Consider the following 13,170-nt stretch of genomic DNA (forward strand, 5'->3'; position numbering starts at 1 on the left):
TGTGCAGGTTGAGGCATGATAGGTTACATTTTGGTTGTGGTTTAGCATCCAGGGTTGGATTTAGTTTGCGAGATTCTATGAGCCCTAGTAAATGCAATTTCATCTATTTAAAGTTCGTCTTTTTTCTTATATAATGCAGTGAAACAGTACATGCATTGTGGATAAGATCGTCAAACGATCGATATCCATTAATTCAGCACCACCGCGCTGGACAGCATAGTATAGTTCGGGGAACACACCTGTAGGCCTGCTGTGGTTAAGATTTACCTTTTGACTCTTCGTAGCACGCTAAGAGACAACGTTATCGGGAAACGCAGCCCTGATTTTTGCACTGATCACGCAATTAAATATTATTGTCTGTTTTAACTTTCTGGTTGGAAAAAAAGGTTTCTCAAACAATTAAAAAAAAAAAAAAAAAAAAAGGTTTCTGACCAAAAAAAAAATTTTGGGCATAAATAATAAAGAGTAGTGTCAATAATAGCATCAATTTCTCGCGTTTATCATACAGTCATAAATACAATTTTGAATACTTCATCTTAAAGGTAGGATTATGATCTGCCATTTACAGCAATTCACATGAATTAGGCTACATATTTTTGCCATTGTTATGGCTAAACATTTACGCCTTAAATCTCTTTTGAATACGAGGTGTAGTTGACACGTGTCGTATCGATGAATCAAATATTGGCCGAGTTATAGACTCCAATACATTTTTGGGTCAACTTTGAAAAGTTTGCTGCATCGTAACTTTTGAGTAACTGCGTAGATCTCAATTACGGTTCGTCCATCTACTCTATTTTCGGCTCAATCCAAAAATCGTCTCAGCCAATTTTCGTCTCCACCAGTTTACAGGTCTGCTGGGCTGGGTTTCCTGAAACCTTCGTAGTAATAAGTCGTTCTTAACAATATCACTTAACTTATAACTTAAGAATGACGTAGCGTTAAGACGCAGGCTGGGCTTTAAAAATACGTGTTATTTCAGGATCTGGAATATTATCATGCAGATTGCAGCAGCTGGGAAACCAGCCCTGGTCAGACCAGTCCTGCTACAATCTACATGATAACATTCCGGATCTTGCATGAAATAACACGTATTTTTACACGTAGTCTTAACGCTACGTCATTCTTAAATTATGAAACAAGAGTGGTAGCGATGTATTCTTAAGAACGACGTATATACGAAGGTTTCAGGAAACCCAACCCAGCAGATCTGTACACTGGTGGACACTACCACATTTGGACTTTCAACCTGCTTGGATCTTTAGATTATTTACGGGTATTGTATTAAGTTTTAGTGTGTTGTTTTAATTTTTTATGTGAATATTGTAAATTCACCGCTGATATGTATTTCACTCATCTGACCCTGTTTAAACTTGTGTAATTTAGCTGATACATTTTTACTGCTTTTAATAATTTTCTTCAGGCAAATATACTTTTATACGTTTGGTTTTCATACAGAGAAACGCTCATAATAATATTTAAGACATTATAGTTCTTAAAATGAAAGGTTACTATAAAAGTAATTTTTAAAACACATTTTTCAGACAACTGTATTAATTTATTTTATATATGTAGTTAGATATTATTTTGGGTCATGCTCTAATAAAAATGTGCATCTTTGCATTTAGAAAATGGAGGGAGAGCTTCACCATCATTTGAATGAGAACATTCGTCCATATATTGAAATAATTGATCTTTTGCGGTCAATTGGAGTTGAAAAAGATTTCAACATCGCACTACCAACTATTGTTGTGATCGGAGACCAGAGTACTGGAAAAAGTTCTGTGCTGGAGGCATTGTCTGGAGTTGCACTTCCAAGAGGGACTGGTGAGGTCTATTTTCTTTGCTTTTGGGTATTAAAGTGTTATTTTAAACATCTGCTGTGTCCCAGTATAAAGCTCAAGTGAAGTTTTTAACAATTTACTTTGTTTTTCAGCTTCATGCAAGTACAGGATGGCATTTCATGTTTTTACTTATTATAACTTGTTTAATAAAAAAATGTGGTTGTTGAAGTTGTTTTCAATGGTTGTTTTTATTTAATGAAGATAAAATAATAATATTTCTGGGTCCAGTTGCATAAACCTAGCCGCTAGGTTAAGACTGCATCTTAACAACTCTAACTGACTAGCAATTAGTTAAGAGTCTCAGTATCCTTTTCCAATCAGCCCGATTTACCTATGGAAATGATTTAAAGAAGTTATGATCAATCTTGAAAAAAAATTGATGACTAACTTCTAAAGCTATAAGCAGTTTATGCAACTGGCCCCTGATTCAAACTATAATTCACTTGTAGTTTTTCAGTAGTACAATCAACTTATAAATGAATTGTGTTGAGCATATAGGAATTGTCACCAGATGTCCACTAGAGCTGAGGTTGAGGAAAATAACAGATGAAATCATCTGGAAGGCCACTCTATCTTACCGACCAAGTAAGGCAGCATTTGTGAATTCGTCAGTTGGTAAAGCTGTTTTCTATTTAAAGTGAAATGCTATATAATGTAAATCACTTCTAAATCATGCCAACAAAGTTATCCAGAGATGGCTATTTAGCAAAGAGTTTATCTCTTTAATAGGAATCATTCATTAATCATTGATGTTTTACATCAGCAAATATCATGAAGTATTTGATGTACATCATGCATGTGATGTTGCAGGTCATGGCTTAAGGGACGCATACAATCGGAACACAATTACTTTTAATGATCCTTCATTAATTGGAACACATATTCAAGAAGGTTAGTCCAACTACATTGCAATCTCTTTTCTTTTGGGCATCTCTAACATTATGGATGTGACATTTGCAGAAATATAAACTATGGTTACGGTAGACCAAGGGAAGACAGAGATTGGGTCCAACTGCAGTTTTAATTTTAAATATAATCCATAGGGTAATAACAAAACATTAAAAAATAAACAATACAGACACCAACATAACATTAACAACAATGGACACTATAGAGAAAAAGGAAACATGGGTATAAATACACAAACTCAGAGGGCTAACAAGACACACCTATGAGACAATCAACAAGGAACCAATAAACAGGACAGGAAACAGGACCTCAAAAAAAAAAAGTCCAAACTACAGTGACAAGTACAGAGAATGTTAGATAATTTGATCAGGAATTGTTGATTCCTTGAGGCAGCCACTGAGCTCAAGGAAGAACAGAGGACAGAAGCAAAGACTTCTACAATCCTGTAATCCTAATAATATAAAGCAGGAAGCACAAGGTCATTATTTTTGAAAAGGTTAAACCTTAGCTCATTGGTCTAAACATTTCTTACTCTACTTTCGGCTGTTACAACTACTGGGATATAGGCTACTGACAAGGATTCTCCAGGCATCCCGGTCCTGGGCCAGTCTCTCCAGCTGTCCCAAAATGTGGCCAGTACTATTGACATTGGCTTCCAATTCTCTGCGGCAACTGTTTTGAGGCCACAAGAACATAAATACAAATTTAACATATGTCCGGTCCCGGTCCTCTCTCGTCGTACACTCTGCTGCTTGCCATTTTATGCTTCCATTGTGAGATATACGGAGCCGATGCAACGTGCAGCTGACACTCATTATCACTCGCGTCACCGGCCCCGCGTCATTACCCCGACGGAAGCGTGCTTCCCGAGAGCACCTGGGGGTATGGACTGGCGAGACGAGAGAAAAGGAGACGGTAGCACAAGGAGCAACAGTGACAAGAGAGGGAGTAAAATCTGGTCCGGTTCCCGAAACACTGTCGATAGGTCCTCAGCCAGCCGAGAGGCTCTTCCTCGCGGTGCCATGCGGTGGTACTGGACGCTCGGTGGATGGCTCGATCCTCGATTCCTCCTCTGTCTGTTGGCAGCAGGATTCCGGCTCACGGGACGGCCGCCACCCCACCTGGGCCCAGGAGCACGAGCTCTCCGTCCCAGCAGATTCATCTCGTTCCAGCACCACCGCCTCGGGCAGCCGCTGGCGGACGTCGCTCATCCGTGCTGCCCAAACTCCTCAGCACCGTGATGCCCCTCAGCAGTGAGGGCTCTCCGACAGCATGTCTCTCCTTCCTCCCTGGTTTCGGCACCAATGACACACAGTTAAAAGTAGTGAAGGAAGGAGGCCGGAACCGGCGAACATTGAATAAAGTTAAATCAAAATAAACAAACAATAACAAGGAAGTATAAGACCGGCAGCCACCTCACGGTCGATTACCTGCCACAAGAACATAAATACAAGTTTAACATATGTCACATATGTTAAATTGTCCACCTCCTCCAGTGGTTCCCTATCCAGCACAATGGGTGATGTTTTGGTAGTCTGCTACTTCGCTTTGCATCGTAGACAGAGTCTGGAAGGGCATAATTGACAAGCGGTTACTTTCTCGTGGGGTGGGACGGGGCAGATGTCTGAAGTTTAAAATCATTGGTGTACCCTTTAGCCAATCATTTAACGTTTGACATTTAACCTTGTCCTTCATCATCATTTATCTGTTTTCCCTTCTGGTCTTTTACTGGTCTTTCTGGTTTACTAAACTTTCCAGCTAACTTTTTAGTAGTGGCATACAAGTCTTTCATGTTACTATTTCTGTATAATAATCAAATATTGTTTTCTTCAAATAAAATAAAAGACAATAAAGGAATGATTTGTTTAACATTATAAATTAGTTAGAAAATGTATTTTATTACATCACATGTGTCAGATAAACTAGTCTCCCATGACTTTGGAGACAAGTTGACACATAATGACAAATGTGTTAAACAGCATAATAACCAATTAAACTACAAATTAATTAACACATGCTTTTCAATAGTGTAGGTATAAGAGAACATTCTTATGTAGTTGTAAATAAGGATAAAAACAGGAAACAGCTTCCTGTGTTTGAGCAGTAACTCTGCTAGCAGGAGTTCCAAACAAAGGGTGTAGCTATCCGAAATGGCTCTTAAAATGTCAGGTACAAAAGTTAAACAAAACTTACAGGCATTTTCTGAGGGAAAGAATAAAAAATCGTATTACCAATATATTGAACTTACATTGATCTATTTTTGATCTATCTCTGTTGAGTCCATAAGAAAATTATCAGTTTATATACATTATAAACTAAAATATCTAAGATATTTAGTAAATAAACATGTGCTATCAATATCACTAAAGAGGACACATGTTTGAGAGATGATATAATTTGTAGGATTTATGTGAATTCAAATGCACAAAACAGGCCCAACAGGAACATATTTATTATATTTTTAGTGACAATGACAATTATGAACTAGGTATGAAAAATCTCCTGCTTTGGATTTTTCACATGAGATCATTAAGGTTTTTCATGGTAAGGTTGATGTTTGCTTGGAATTGCTCTTTTAATTTGTACTTTTATTGTAACATACAGTCAGCAAATGTAAGAATAGAAACCCAAAAAGCATAAGAACCGCATGTTTATTTAATTATGACATTACTAGATGTTACTTAATAGAATTAATACAGGGAGATTGGGAACTTTTTTCAATAAGTTTCCCAATCTATCTGAATTCACCCTTTGTTTCAGCACAACTGACACTTTATTATCAGAATATTAAAAACAATTGTTAAAAACAAAACAAACACACAAGTTGGTTGACATTGTTAACAAATGTAATTCAGTTTTTGGAAAACATATAGTTTATAATACTGTGTATGTGTTTAACAGCCCAGAATAAACTGGCTGGAGATGGGGCAGGAATCTCCGAGGAAAGTATTATTTTGGAAATCAGATCACCGGATGTGTGTGACCTCACGCTGATTGATTTACCTGGAATTGCAAGAGTTCCTTTAGAAGGACAACCATCAGATATTGGAACCCAAGTTGGTATTTTCAGCTTTTCAAGTTTTGTACTGTACATGCAGTTTTAAAACTATGTATCTGTGTCTTGTAGATCAAAACTCTGATCATGAAATTCATTAGGAATCCTGAAACTTTAAACATGGTAGTGGTTCCATGCAATAATGACATTGCAACAACAGAAGCATTGAAAATGGCACAGGAAGTAGATCCAGAGGGGACAAGAACTCTTGGTAATGTAGCCGTTACTGTAATCATCACACAACATCTTACCAAATATTGGTAGCACCAGTTCATGTTGAATATACATTTTACAAAAGATGCCTTGTGATTCTCGCAGCTGTTTTGACCAAGCCGGACCTCATAGACAAAGGGACAGAGAAAAGGATTCTGGCCATTGCCCAGAACAAAGTCATCCCTCTTCACAAAGGCTACATCATGGTTAAATGTAGAGGTCAACAACAGATTGATGAGAATATTTATCTGGAGGAGGCTTTAGAAATGGAGAGAGATTTCTTCAAAAAACATAAACATTTCAGGTTAAAATCTTAAGAAAATATGAAAAATCTGCTTACCATTTTGACTCCACAAATGACACGATTCATCATTTACTCACACATCATTTACTCACCTTGTAACTTATGACAGGATGTTTTATCATCACTTTGAAGGAATAATGGTTGATGGGAAAAAATGTAAGCTTATTTAGAAAGCATTATGTTGTGTATAAACACAGATTGCTTCAGATATGGCAGCATGTTCTTCACAATGCAAACGATATGAGGTAAATTATGCCATTCATGTCGTTCAAAACCCGGTTTTTCTCTTTCCAATACAAAATGTTGGTTACAAAGTTGCTAAAAATATCTTTATTGTGTTCTGGAGAGGTAAAAACAATTGTTTGGAGTGTGAGTAAATGACGAAAGAATTTAGATTTTTGTGTTAATCGTGCATTTATTTTTGTTTTTGTACTGTTCATAGGGTTAACACAGTAAGCTGATACAATTTTCATTAATAAGTATCTATCTATTTTTACTTTTTCTACAGACAGCTTTTGAATGACAACAAAGCTACTATTCCATGTCTTGCCTATGAACTGACAGAGCATCTGGTTAATCATATAAAAGTATATAGTCTTTATTTCCTAATCTAATCTAAAGGCCTTTTCAAAATTAAAATATTTACCTGACAACAGAAATATTTTTCTTGGTCAGAAATTAATGCCACTGCTGGATGAAGAGATTAAAAGAAAGTCATCAGCAACAAGAAAAGAGCTGAACATGATTGAGGGTGAACCACCACAAGACCCTCAGGGGGCCAAACAATACCTCATTAAGGTAAGACATTTTCTCAGAATATCATTACGACTTTGTCTTGTTATTTACACTCACTGAAAGAATGAAGAGACCATTTCTAAATTATTTATTTTGATTTACAATTTAACAGTGTGTGTTTCACAGATTAAAAGATCAGAAAAGATGCTTTGTATGTTCTAGACCTCAAATACCGCAAAGAAAACAAGTTCATATTTAGTTAAAAAAAATACAAGATGTTTGTACATGTAAGAAAAGTGTGTGTCATGAAATAAGTGAGTGAGTGGCTGTTTCTCAAATGCAAGGACGCATCCTTGGGAGGCTGCGTCCTTCCAGTCCTTCTAAGGTTGGATGGTTTGAGTCCTCCTTAACGTTAAACGCTAGAATGAGACGGTCTAGTAAGAGCACAGGGCAACGTCCTTACTGTTTCAATTTCCGCGGTTACTTTAAAGAGAGTTGTCAAGTGTGACCACAGAAAAATAAATAAAATCATAGTCAGCTATAGCACATACTGTTGATTTTCATTTCAGTAATGCATAAAACGTGCATGTTAGCTCAGGTCCATTAAATAATATTAACAGATACAACATCTCATTTTAATAATGGCGTGTACCATATCATATATTATTGAATTGAATTAAAAAAAATCTAAAGTTTTCTAATTTCTAAAGTTTAGTTTTTTATCACCTAAAAAATATGTGAAGAAAGTACCGACTGAATTATTGTAATGTTGTTTGGGCACGTGTGCAAAGGATTGTGGGTGATTTGAGGCCGCAAAGTATACTGTGTCCCAATTCAGGGGGTGCATGCGTCGAAGGCTGCATTTCAAGACCATTTGCGTCACAGCAGAGCGACTGAAGGCTGGTAAGGCTGTCCCATTTCGAAGTCTGCTTCAAAGGCAGACTCATAATGCGACCTTGTTTCTGCAAGCTGACAAGGTTACAACAAATGGATCCTTAACAGCCTCGGCTGTATATTTTTAAATATAAATTCAAAACTTTAGTTAAATAAAAGTATGTCATCTACAGAAAATTGTTCCTGTCTGTGTTTTTATATTATATATGATGTTGTTTATTCATATGCATTACTGTGTTTTACATATGTACATTTCATTTCTAGGGTTGGTTCATTTTATGTACTGTTGGGCTGTTTTAATCTACATAAACGCTTCATATTCTCTCAAATAAAATAAAAAAGTAGGTTCCGTGTCTGTTTAAAAAAGTCAGAAATGTCTCTGCTGTGTCCTGTTGCTGTCACCACGTGACATGAGCAGCAGGTGAAGTAACTTTGAAATCCTGCATAAGGCTAGACTGTCTCATGTATAATTACAATGCAACACATTTCTTTTTTTACAGACTTTAACAGATTTCAATGATAAAATTAAGAAAATATCATCAGGGGATCTGATCATTTCAGACAGTTTGTTTATGCAGCTTCGGAAAGAATACAAGAAGTGGAGTGATCATCTTAACAGAACAAAATCATCCTGTCAGTATAAATTCCAATTTATGAAACATTTACTGTTGTATTAGACATGTTTGTAAGAAGCATGTGTTTGTTTTGGTGCTCATATTAAAATAAAAAATAACATGTCATCTATACATTTTTACAGTTAACCATCCATCAGATGTAAAAGCACAAATATTAAAGAATAGAGGACGGGAACTAGCCGGCTTCAGCAGCTTCAGGCCTTTTGAGACAATTCTGCAGAGCAATATTGCCCAACTTGAGGGACCAGCCATTTCTTTAGTCAATAATATAAAAGGTACAATCACACATCTTTGTTTAGTCTTGGAAATGTGGAAATGTTTTAGTAGTTTTAATTAATTTAATTGTCAGCCTTGAGACATTTGTGATTGCTTGTTTCATGTTAGGCATTATCCTCAAGCAGTTCTCGGATGTGTCTAAAGAGTGTTTCCAGAGATACCCTAATCTCCTAAAAATCACGACTGTAAGTATTGCTCCTGAATGAGGGAAAATAAAAAACAACATTGGTTCACTTTTTGAACCCTCTGTATTAATCCACTTTCTATTTCATCCTTTTCATTTGAAACCAGGACAAAATCGAAGACCGTCAATCAAGTCAGCAAAGGAAAGCTGAGGAGAGGATCAAGGAGCAGTTAAATATCGAAAACATGATCTTCACTCAAGATGAAATGTACTTTAAGACCCTGAATGAGAATGGGAACGAGACATTTTCTGATGCTCAGTTACCTTTCTGTGATGTAGCAACCAAGTTCACTGATATGCTCAATGCATATAATAAGGTGAGCCTCATAGCCCTAGTTTTTACACATTTACCAATAATATTATACATATATTTTGTTCTGTTAGGTTGCCTGTAATTCATCATTCAGTATGGTACATGTGCACACAACCTGAAAATGTAACAAAATACAACCCCGGATTAAAGACCAGTTCAGGGCTCTACGGCAGCTTATTTTTTAGGAGCACTTATTTTAAATAGTTGTATCTCGGTTGTCAGATCCTAACAAACCATACATAAATGCAAGCTGCGAGCTGCACTGCGTTCTCCTTTTTTTCCAAAGCGCCTGGACCTGGTTGCATAAAGCACCTTAAGTGTATTTTCCCTTAAGTGTGCCCTTAAATTAACCTCAAGTTTTACTTAAGTTATTCTCCTATTGTCTTTGGTTAAGGGAAATCACCCCTTCAGTGTAACACGTAATGGAAAAACTTAAGGTGCTTTATGCAGCTTTGTTCATTGAGGACTGATTGATTGATGTGCATCAAACGATTTAGCCATCCGAGGACTGAAATTTAAACTGATATTGATCTTTTTTTGTAGATTATGATTAAGCGCATGTCTGATCAGGTGCCCATGATGGCCCAGTATATTATGTTAAAAGAAGCTTCTGAGCTCCTGCAGACTGATATGCTGAATCTGCTGATTGAGTCAGATGTGACCGGGATGCTGTCTGAGGATCCTAGTGTCAGAGGAAGACGCGCAGAGTTACAGACTCGCCTTGAGCTTTTGACCATGGTTGGGGAAGAAATGAACAAACTGAATTGAGGGAACAAAGAAAATCTTAATCGTGTTCTTTTATATGATATATTTGGCCATTTTATAATGAATTAATGTTAAGCTCTAAAAAATGTTATGGGTAGAAATTGTGAGTTTTTATGAGTGATAGGGTGCCTATGATTATTGTTGAAAACAATCAAAAAGGTTGAGAACAAAAAAAAACACCTGCTATTGTTAGATATCCCCTGATATCTCTTACTTTTTTAAATGTTTTATTTTCTGATATTTTAAAGAATACATATTAAGGCCGATTGTTACAGTTAGTTATGCAATGAAATTAGCCAAATTAATCTGCATTATAAAGGGAATTTATGGCCATATCTTTTGTAATTGCATGACTAGAGCATCTTAGCTGCAATAGGCTTGCTGAATTATACGTTTATCTAATAATCTTTGTGATATATACTACATAAATCTTTTATTGCCCTATTTTGGTCCAAGTATTTATGCAATTCATCTTTGATGTTGATTTAGTTATTTAATCTGTTTCTTTTTTAAATAAAATCTTCTCATTTTGACAGTTGTTTGTCCTTCCTTCGTGGCCCCAACCTTCAACCCATCAAATGGTTATTTTTAGCATGATGTCACAAAATAAAGTGATCTCAAAAAGGTTTCAGGAATGTGAGTTCATGTTTCTTCTGTTGCTTTCTGAATCCAAACAAACATGGGATGTGGTATGAGAGATTCACAGCTGACAGATCTTCAGTGTGAGGCAATCATGTCAACAATGACCAGCAAAATCCTAAAGAAATGCTTCTTTCATCTTGTGGAATCCATGCCACAAAAACTTTGTCAGGTTTGACAGAATGGGTTGAATACAACAGCAGCCTTTGCACTGCCATTAGTCAGTCTGACGTCCGGAGTCTAAAGTCTATAGACTTCATTTGATTGGAGTTGGACTAGCATGGAAAACTGAATTTAAGTAAATTATAGCTGGAACAGAGAACAGATGTTTAATTTATTCTACATAACTTCTACCTCAACTATCTAAGTGTATCTACCTACGTGTACATACCAGTGGGTTAAGACCTCAGTGTGGACAGAAAAGCTTATCGATTCAATCATGATACACTTTCGAAGAGGTTAGTTGCGTTTCTCTTGGTTGACATTTTATAAGTTGGGTTTGTACTTTTTTTACACAAGAGAATGATAAGGGTTTTATTATGAAGGCGGGTCAGATATTTTGTCTGGTAGCAAATTTGGGTACGACACGTTTGCATGTAACTGAAAACAGTCGGCAGATATTATTTGATTACCAAATTACTTTGCTGTCTTTCCTTACAGCAAAATATAAGATACGTAACTGTCTTCAAATTGCAGTAAAATGTTTGCAAATAGATTGATTTGAAAATGAAACTGAGCACCAACAACAAAATACTGTGAATGGGCTGGCTAACAAAACAAAATATGTGACCTCATTCAAAAGTAAAAAAATCTTTTTTCACAGGTAAACTGAGATTAATTCTCCCTGTGGCACTTCTCATTATTTCCATAAGTCTTGTTCTAAGACTTCTGGACAATCGGAATTACAAATAGAAGATATACTGGGTAAGTTATAAGGAATACTATAATGCATTTAATAAAAACTTTTAATCATATCTTTGCTTTACTAAAAGTTTGTTATAAGTGCCATTCATTAAAATGAGAACAAGCATCATTGTACATCATCTGTTTTAGAAAACCGTACACATGCCATGCATGAGCGTGTTGTGTTTTAAATGAAGGGTTTTAGTTCTTGTTTTCTATCTGGGTTTTAGTTCTTGTTTTCTTTCTCATTCATCAATACAGAAGCAACAGGTGAATTAATCAAAACAGGCTCTTATAATATGTGGAACGGAGGTACGTTGTGTATTTCACCTTTGAATCCTGTTGCTGAAATTTCTTATACATTTATTCACATAATTAGTTAATTGTTAAAATATTTTGAATTTTCTCGATAGATGTTAGAGAGTTGATCCAGTTTATGAATTCAACCGCGAATGGTTCTTTTGTTTTGATGGCCAATAACGATGATCCAGCCACAAAGTAGAGTCAAACTTTAACTATATCTAGTTCATGATTTGTATTGTTCATGTTGTTCAGCGATCATAATTTGTATATATTCTATTGTATATTGTATTAAAGAGGAATATAATATTGTACAGTTTAATTATATAATTGAGCTTTTCACTATTCCTAAGAAAGTCACTTCTCTTAGGTCTGTCCAGGTTTAACTTCATACATTCCTTACTTTCTCCGGTAACGTTACTGTATCTCTGAAGTTCATGTGACTTTGTAAGCATCTGTCACAGCACTATTGATATTTGTCATTTGTTTCATTTTTTTAACTCATATGTAAGTTGAGAACATCTTAAGTGTGTGCCTCAAACAGTGAGCATTTAGTCATTTAGCAGACGCTTTATCCAAAGCGACTTACAGGTGGGGTAAGCAATGGAAGCAATTGGTACAGCACAAGGACAACAAAAGCATAAGTGCAATCAAAAAAAGAGACTTGTCTCATATAACCTAACGCGATATACAGACCTAAGGTAGAGTTTTTTTTTTTAAAGTAGAGATAAAATAGAAGTCAGAACTGATCCGTCAGGTGTTGACGGAAGAGATGTGTTTTCAGAAGTTTCTCAAAGATGGTTACAGAATCTGCAGATCTTGTAGCAGCGGGCAGATCATTCCACATAGGTGGAACCGATCCGGAGATGGTACGTGAGAAAGATTTTTACCTTTTTGGGATGGCACCACAAGATGTTGTTTGTTTGCAGAGCTTGGGATCTGGCGGGTACATATGTCTGTATTAGCGAGTGAAGATAAGGGGGTGCCGAACCACCCAGTCTGGACAGGACAAGAGCCTTTACCTGGACTTGCGTAGCATGCTCTGATAGGAAGGGTCTAATTTTCCTAATATTGTAGAGGATGAATCTACAGGACCGGGCAGTCCTGGCAACTTGATCTGTGAAGTTAAGCTGATCATCGATCACCGCTCCCAGTTGTCTTGCCTTTCTGGAAGATGTGATGGTTGATGAGCCCAGTTGAA

General features: G+C 36.3%; 1 protein-coding gene across 1 annotated transcript; it reads left to right on the forward strand.

Annotated features, from left to right (window-relative positions):
• The first annotated feature begins 1,129 nt into the window (after window positions 1-1,129).
• On the forward strand, window positions 1,130-10,660 carry LOC130414421 (interferon-induced GTP-binding protein Mx3-like). Its single transcript, XM_056740302.1, has 14 exons — window positions 1,130-1,276; window positions 1,629-1,827; window positions 2,343-2,429; window positions 2,655-2,735; window positions 5,655-5,809; window positions 5,881-6,019; window positions 6,127-6,325; window positions 6,834-6,912; window positions 7,001-7,123; window positions 8,455-8,587; window positions 8,712-8,864; window positions 8,974-9,050; window positions 9,157-9,366; window positions 9,906-10,660. Exons 2-14 carry the CDS (start codon window positions 1,632-1,634, stop codon window positions 10,128-10,130), a joined length of 1,857 nt encoding a protein of 618 aa, XP_056596280.1. The 5' UTR covers window positions 1,130-1,276; window positions 1,629-1,631; the 3' UTR covers window positions 10,131-10,660.
• The last annotated feature ends 2,510 nt before the right edge of the window (window positions 10,661-13,170 follow it).

Source organism: Triplophysa dalaica, chromosome 24, assembly GCF_015846415.1.
Source record: "Triplophysa dalaica isolate WHDGS20190420 chromosome 24, ASM1584641v1, whole genome shotgun sequence".
Classification (NCBI taxonomy): Eukaryota; Metazoa; Chordata; class Actinopteri; order Cypriniformes; family Nemacheilidae; genus Triplophysa; species Triplophysa dalaica.